General features: G+C 51.0%; 1 protein-coding gene across 5 annotated transcripts in view; it reads right to left on the bottom strand.

The window, feature by feature from the left end:
* The window catches only part of CCDC88C (coiled-coil and HOOK domain protein 88C), a 99,731-nt gene extending 98,217 nt beyond the window's left edge, over positions 1-1,514 (bottom strand). For 4 of the 5 annotated variants that reach the window (XM_086614081.1, XM_086614080.1, XM_086614078.1 and 1 more), the window contains exons 1-2: positions 1,417-1,477; positions 1,184-1,284 (exon numbers count right to left, since the gene is read on the bottom strand). In XM_086614081.1, the coding sequence (XP_086470207.1) occupies positions 1,184-1,284; positions 1,417-1,476 (161 nt within the window). In that variant the 5' untranslated portion in view covers position 1,477. Of the gene's footprint in view, positions 1-1,183; positions 1,285-1,416 lie in introns of all 5 variants that reach the window. The other variant, XM_086614082.1, reaches the window with a different exon arrangement.
* Positions 1,515-8,309: the final 6,795 nt, after the last annotated feature.

Here is an 8,309-nt window from a genome sequence, read left to right on the forward strand (position 1 = left end):
ATTTAATAACAAAAATCAAGAGCAACTAAGCTCTTTTTCTTGTTTTGAAATAATAAGATTCTTTCACATATTAGGTAACAGTGATAGTTTAGCTAGTTAAACTTGCAGTAGACTCAACTGCTGCTGTTTCTTGATAGTTTGGTTGGTCATGCCCATGCCAAACACAACGGCCATAAATCAAAATCCAATTTCCCACATCTTGGAAAAGAATTAAGAATTTAAGAATTACACATAAAGATTCTGATATGGAGTCTTCATTGAAGTGCTTGGACTTGGCCTAACTTTGCAAATCACTGGTCAAGCTTCAACTGATTTCATTCAGTGAAAAAAGTGCAGTGCCAAAATAAGTGATTTCCAAAGTCTCCTCACCTGCAAGTCAAATACTGCTCCCTGCAAAGTCTTTATCAGATGCATTTCAGAACACTTAAAAGCAAATGCAGAGAGGATACAAAACAGTCTGCACACAGCAGACTGGCAACAGGAAAGGATGTGGTTAAAAAACGTAAGTTTTCTGAACAACTCCAATGCTAAGGTATTTGCAGTGTTTGCTCTTTTAGCCTATTTATAAGTTTCCTCAAGGCATACCCTTACAAAGCTGCCCAAAAACGATATTACTGAAGTCGATATTAAATATATAATTTAGAAAAAAAAGCCACAAAGTTTACAGGATAACATAGACACACTTCTAGATGAATCTTCCCAGTAGAGCTTCATATGATGAAGTACTTTCATTTCCCTATTTGTACTGCCACATACCTCCCCCTAAAGCGTACACGAACAACTAAGTAAAAGTAAACGGGGCAGAAAAAAAAAAGCAAAACCCACCTACTCAAAAAAAAAAAAAAAAAACAAAAACAAAAAACCACTAGAAAAACGGTAAAGCAGATTTTACAGAACTGGATGAGGGTGTTTTTCTCCCCTCCTTGTCTTGTTAATTTCAAATAGCAACCAAAAGGAAAAAAACGCAAAGTCGATGCTTTCGCCCTACACCGGTCCTAACAGCCTGCCCGCTGCCACCAAAGCCGCGAAGAGGCTGCCCGATCCCAGAGCCACGCGCAGCACGGGGAGCGGCGGCCTCTCCCCCCGCAGCCCCGACGCCGGCCACGGGGGAGAAGCCGCGGCGCGCTCGGCGCTGCCGCCCCGCCCGGGCCACCGTCCATCCCTCCCTCGGGAGCCCACTCACATTTGCAGCATGATTTTGTTCAGGACGACACCATCCACCAGGTCCATGTAGACACCGAGATTGTCCCCGTCCCCGCTCCCGAGGGCCCCGAAGGTTTTCACCTGCCGGGATAAAGGACAGCGTGGTTGGGGGTGGTGAATGGCGGGAGGGTCCAGACTCCCCCCGCGCCCCGACTGGGCCGGGTCCGCCCCGCCGACAGCCTCCCCGCTCCCAGCCGCCCCCCCTGCACTCACCCAGGTCACCAAGGGGCTCTGCAGGAAGAGCTCCAGGAGCTCGGAGACGGTCACGTCCATGTCGCCGGGGCCCGGCTGGCGGCGGCGGGAGGCTGCGGAAGCGGGGCAGGCTCACTCGGGAGACAAAGGCGCGGAGCCCATGGCCCGCCGCCCCGATGCCCGCCGGGCGCTGCCTACAGGGGAAACAATGCGCGGCTCATCGCTCCCCCGCCCCTGCGCCGGGGGGAGACGCGGGGCCGCTCGCCGCCGCCGCGGTCCCTCCTCCCAGCCGCAACAGGCCGGTCTTCCCCCGCCGACTTCACCCCGCGGCCGCCCGGCCCCCGCCGGCAGGAGGGGCTGCCCGGGCAGCAGAGAGCTGCGCCGGGAGAGGGGAGCGAGGCGCGGCGGCCGCCCGCGGCGAACTGCCCCGCGGCCGGGAGCGGAGGCGCGGAACTCCCGCGGGGCGGCTCCAGCCGGCTCCGAAAGGCGGCGCAGCCCCCCAGGCGGAGCGGCACTACCTGCGGCGGGGCGCGCCCTCGCCCCGGCGGTCAGACCCGGGCCGCGGCAGCGCCGTGACGGGCACGACCCGCCGCGAATGAGAGGCGCGGAGCGGGCCGGGGCCGGCCAATGGGCGCCGCCACTGGGCGGCCGCGGGGAGGGGGCGGGACGCGGTGCCAAGTCGGCTCAAGCTGCCGGCGGTTGCCGTGGTGCGCGCTGCGCCTCCCGGGAGCGGCCGCCCCCGCCCGCGGGCCGTCCCGCCTCCGCGGCAGCGAGAGCCCTCGGCCCAAAGCTTGCGAGAGGGGCGCCGGCGGCGTCTGTCCGCCCCGGCGGGGCGCGGCGCCGCGGAGGCGGGAGGCAGGAGGTAAGGGCAGCCGCGCTCCCGCCTCCTGTCCCTCTTTGACCCGCGGTGGCGCGGGGCCCCGCGGCCAGGTTAGCCCGCGCCGTGGGCGGCTTTGGGATCGCGCCGTGGGCGGCTTTGGGATCGCGCCGTGGGCGGTTGTACCTGCGCACCCGGCTGGGCCCGTCGCCCGAACCGGCGAGGCGCTGTGCCCTCCTCTGCTGGGCAGCAGCGCAAGTGCAGAACGCTGACCCGCGGTTGTAAAAGTTTTCGGCTTTAAAAAGCATGAGGCGACCCGTAAAATACTTCAGCAGCCAAGAACAGATTTTCTTTTAGGGACGCTTCAAGACGTGCAGCGCAAACCCCTTCTCGCAGCACAAAAACCTAAAAAGGAAAACTTGGAAATGACGAGAGGCACAACCTGCTGCCTGCGCGTTCGAAATGAAATGCGACGAGGTGCAAACGGCGTTCCTCATGGCTGCTTTCCAGACTTGCCGTAGCATTGCAGGTGCTGTGGTGGGCTCGTAGTGCCGAGCTGTGTGGTGCCAGCTCTCCGCAGAGGGACGCCGTTCGTTCCCGGCTGGCGCAGCTCTCAGCGCGCCGGCTGCGCGGTTCAGGACCCGCCGCCCGCGGTGCTTCCGCGGCGCAGGCAGCTGTGGCGGAACAGTCGGGCCGACAAGGATGTGAATTATTTTCCTACGGGGGGAAGAATTTATTCCATCTTCAGTTAAAAAAAAAATGTCCCAGGTAATCTGGATGATTACTCCTTTGTTTATCAGAGCCTCAGATTTTGGTAATTTAGTCATAAAGTTGAACCGTCACATGCATGGTGTGACGTCGGGAGGTTTGGTTTTGCTAGGGATTGCGTTTGGTAGTTCGCTCTGTTTTTCACAGATGCGGTCTTTTGTCTCTGGTGTTTGTCAGTCCTTTCGTCAGCCACTTCTCACTGCCTTTTGCCTATTTCTTGCTTGATTGCGCGAAACTCACAAAATTTAATTTGGCTCTTACATGGTCAGGCAAACCGCATCTGAAATTCTGCGTATTATTAACCTCTTAAGTCGTCCGTATTTTTGGAAAGGGAGGGGGGGATATACGTGTGTTTTCGTGTCAGCCGAGGGATGGACAGCTGTTGTTTTGCCCGAGGGACCTGAGCAGTTTGTAAGCAATCCATCACTAAGCCATAGGCACTGGTGTCCCATTGCAACGGCCTGTTTTGTCCCACTAAAGATCGGGTTTCATGATTTGCTTCCTGGAAATCCTGATTTTAGGCAGCCCTATACATACCAAGGAGCCTGCACTTTTTTTCGTGGTAGCATCAGTCACCGATGCGTTACTGGGGTCAGACTCTGTGTTTGCTTCTGACAGACTTTACGAGAGCAGAAAGGGAAACTCGCCGCCGTGTCCGAGTGCTGCGGTAACGCCGGGTCCGGCTCCCTCCCGCAGCCGTCACTGCGGGGCTCGGCCGGCGGAGGGGAAGGGACTGGCCCCTTCGCACCGCCCGTGCTCACGGAGCGCTCGCCTGGGTCAGCCCCGCGGCGGAAGTGTCTGGGTTCTCATTCAGCAGTAGCCCAAGCCTCAGGCTTCGGATTTGCGTTGGGATGGATCCCATTGTTACGCAGGAATGGCCCGAAATTATCTGGTGAACGTGCTGTTTGAGGCATGCGATCTATTTTTGATCCTCAAACCTTTAGACCAAGGAAGGATGACCCCTGGTTGCTAGCTGGACCTGGCTCATGTCAACTGCTGCTTGTTTGCAAGCCAGTACGGCTGTTTCACCCCAAGTTTCTTGAGAGGATGTACCAGGAAGGTAAAAATAGTTAAATTCACCCTTTATTGTGTGTCATGTAGTCTAAGCGTTTCTGAGCTTGGAAAGAAGGAAGGTTTGCAAGGAAACCATCTGTTGTAGTTGGAAGAGGAAGATACGCTTCTGAATGTAACAGCTGCTGCTCAGTTGTGAAGAGAAAAAGAAGAATGGTTAATAATTTCTCAACGCTTCACAGAGATGGACTGCTATACTTGTTGAAGCCCTGTCATCTCCTGTTTTGTGAATAGATTTTATTAAATAAAATTTTAAAGCTGTTACTGCGGTACTTACAAGAGAGGACGGGCGTGTTAATCAACAGAGTCAAACCAAAAAGAACTTAATATTTGAAAAACACATAATCAATCTCCTTCGGAGAAGAAAGAATACAAATGCAAGAATACTGTCCTACTTTTCACACCTTGGATGCGATTCGTCTGTAGGAGTATGCCTCTACACACTCCTGAAATGGAGCCACTGTTGCATGGTCCCATCTCCGTGTTGCCAGCGGTGGGATGACTTGAGAGGGAGGGCGCATCGTGGAGCACAGTTATAAAAGCCCGAACTTCTATTCCAGGAAATCTTCCTGGGGATGCTCTTAGGTGCCAAACGCTCACGTGTTGTTCAAGGGCGTCGCAGAAAATAGTTGGCCTCTCGCAGTAGCAGGAGGGGAGCGGGGCCGGGGCCGGGGCCGGGGCCGAGGCCGAGGCTGCCGCGGCGGCGGGGGACGGGCGCCCTCTGCCGGTGGCGGCCGGCGGCGCAGGCGGCGCGTCCCGCCCGGGCCGGGGTGCCGGAGCGGAGGCCGAGGGCGGGCTGCTCCGGCTGCGGCGGCCGGCTGTCTTCTCACCTCTGGTGCTGAAAGCAAAACAACACTAGGAAAAAAAATAAAATCTTGGTTTGAAAAACGATATCACTGGTGGAGTATGTAAAATATCGGTAAATTCCTTCAACACGTGCGAGATGGGCGAATCAAGCGCTGCGAGGGTCTGCAGCCCTCAGCTGAAGTGCAAAGCGCTGAAAGAGTGACACGCTGAGAAATGCTAACTGGGAGTCTTTTAAATTCCCCGAGACTAACGGCTTTCTTGATCCGCAGACTTCAGGCTGGCTACAGAAGAGCGCTGCGTGGTGGGAGAACCTGCTGACCTCAAGAGGAAGACGACCAGGGGTGTCCCAGAGTCCTGCAAATCCCACTCTCGGGTACACAGCGCAGAACTCGAGGAGGTCAGACTGCCTGCCTTGTGCAAAAAACATACGCTGGCTATTAAACCCCCAAACTGAGTATGTTGGTTTATTTCTCCTCAGTAATTCTGTGTCTGTCAGCCCCAGCTAGGTGTGTATTGCTTCCTCTATGTTCTCTCCCAGCTGTGACTTAGCATTTATAGTATGAGGGCTTTTATTTACCCACCTTGTGTTTCACCAAATATGTAGCTGGTAAAACCTCACCTACTTACTATGGGTCAAGTTCCCATTTCTGGTGGTACCTGCAGCTGCCGCCTTCACACAGCAGACAAAATGAAATAAATGCCTGTGAATATAGCCAAGAAAATTCAGATCCAGACATGTACATGCAATTACATTTGGAAATCATGCTTCTTACAGTAAAGAAATTATGAAAATGCACAGTGTTTAATTTTAATGTGATTTGCAACAACTTTCTTTTCGTACCATTTGCACATGGTCAGCTTTTAACTAAAAACATAATTATCAAAGAAGTAAGAAGCACCAGAACGATTTAAAACACATACAAAGGTACAAGCAACTAAAGACACCAGGATGTTTAATACCTCCGTTATCATGTGTATTTCTAACGCGCTCTTCACAGCCACTAAGCACTGGACTCTCGGACTCTCAGCAACACAGACAACAGAAGGAACTTTCTAAGCTCAAACATTTCCAATATTCCTTTCGGCTGACTGTAAATGGCATGATTCACCTCCCTCAGACTGTCCCCTAGCAACAATTACAACCATCAACAAAGCTCCACCATTCATCTGCTGTCTGAAATGTAAGTTGCCGAGGGATGGGAATAACAGAATTCACGAGGTTACAATACAAGAGTTAAACTCATGGTAATCAGGAAAAGGCTTTTTCTCCTCCTTTGCTTGGGACTGTCGTTAAGCAGCTTTCTCGTAAATATAACTCTACTGTTCATCGACCAACTTCTCAGCTATGAAGCAAGTTTACTTTAAATAGACTCTGGAGCTGTAAACAACGGGTGCCAGGAAAAACAAAGGTGGCCAGAAGATAGCTTTGCTCCTTGCATTATCCGATTCTGAAATGCTGTTTTCAGTATTGTTCATTTTGTTTGGACAAAGGTGGTAAAGAAAGTGTGTGAGAGAAATGTGAATGAAAATAAAAAGAAGCAACTATATGTGCTACCAAGACACAAACAAAAACCCAGAAGTATTTGCTTACGTGCCTTAGATCAGTCTGAACACAAGGGAGATGATGGTGATTTACAGTATCTGAAAGAAAACACTCGGAGAAACTTGGAAAATTTAGCATTGACTTTGATACAGAGTGGGATGTTTGTTCAGTGCTGAAATTTAAGCCAGCTGCATAGGCTCCTGACGTGATTAACATAATACAGAATCTAAAATACAAAGAGACAAGAGTTTTGGGCAGAATATCTCAGAAACATCTGACTCCATAGAAAATAGATAAGAGTCAAATACACGAGGCAAACAATAAAGTTAATGCTGAGCAAAAGAGATGGGGAGAAGGTGAAGGGGCAACAGTGGGATATGGCTCTTCGCACGGACTTGAAAGCAAGGGAGGAGTACTCCCATCCCAGGCAAACACAGGAATGATGGCGTAACCTCCTTGAATTGAACTCTTCAGAGGAGCAATGAGTGCCATAGCAGCGGAGCAATGCTCATGAGCCTGAAACAAAAAAGAACAAATTCATTTAAGTTAGACTTACAAGCTAGAGGTGCTAGAAACAAAGGCCGATCGTGGTCATCTAAAGCGTTGAGCTCAGGTGCAGGAGTGTGGGAACTACACGTCCAGCAAATTGGGAAAGATGCCATGTGAAGTAGCAGCAGAGAGGGGAAGGTGTCTTGTAGGGTTTAAAGGCACCGGTCTGTTCAGAAGGTGATTACTGAAGAGGCAAGAACCAAAATAATTGCGTGAAGGTTTGGGGATGTCCAAAAGCTTGGGTTCTCATCAAGGCACAGAACATAACCGAGGCAGGTGATTGCCATGTGTGTTCCTCAGTTTCTCTCTCTGGCAGTAGGTACAAGAACAACTACACCAGCAGTGTTAACTGGCAATCACGAGATGAGTAGAAGAACCAATAGGACCACTCTAGGGACTGTTACTGGCCACTCTAAAGGGATAAAGGGAAGTATAAAAAGAACTAAACTGTATCAAATGGAACATCTTTTGATTATGTTAAAGATTCAAATCAATCATCACTAGCAAACGTCCTTATAAAAACAGAAGGTGATTTTGAAGATCCAATGCTTCAGGCAATCATTCATTCTTCAGACCGCTGTTTTGGTGCTTTAGTGACACAAGAGTGTATCGATATCTATACTGATGACATTGGGGACTAGGTAAGAGTAACAGGCAAGCACAACCAAAGATTTTATAAGTGGCTTTGGAGAGTACTTAGGCTGGCTGGAGTTGAAGAAAAGTGTAAATTCACGTGCAAGGAAAACACTCCAAGGAGGAGAAGTTAACAAAGCCTCGCAGGGAGGTAGGTGACAGTAGGGCTGGGATCTCCACCTGAGATATCTACCAAGAGGAGAGCCGTTTCTTGGAACACTGAACAGTGTGGTAAAAGGGAAAATTTGTGTCCATGCTACCTGCTCAAACAGCACCCTGAATTCACTTCCGTGTGCAAGAGTCAGACGGATGTGGGAAGATGTGGAAAAATAACAGAAACTGGGGGAATGGGAGAATATTGTCCCCCAAAGTTCAGCTTACATCTTAAACAATGAGCTGTAATACTAGAGCAGCTTTGAGGTGTTACACAGTTGCTGTTCCAAGAAACGGAGTGCCGGGAAATGGTTAAGGCCTGCATCTAGCCGGATGGAATGTGCGATATCCCTGAAATGGGGAGTAGAGTGGTGCGGAGGTACCACGGCTCGTCCCTGTTATCAGAAGATAACAGCACAACTGCTGTCAAGAAAGATGGACTGCAACTGCCTCCTCAACCACAATGGTTGGATCGTGCCCTGAAGCTGAACTTTGCTCATTATAATGCCATTGTAATATGTATGACTAGAGTCACTCAAAGCTCCACCTAAAAGTAAAGAAATAGTATAAAAT

The sequence above is a fragment of the Tauraco erythrolophus genome, chromosome 6 (genome assembly GCF_009769465.1).
Source record: "Tauraco erythrolophus isolate bTauEry1 chromosome 6, bTauEry1.pri, whole genome shotgun sequence".
NCBI classification, from domain to species: Eukaryota; Metazoa; Chordata; class Aves; order Musophagiformes; family Musophagidae; genus Tauraco; species Tauraco erythrolophus.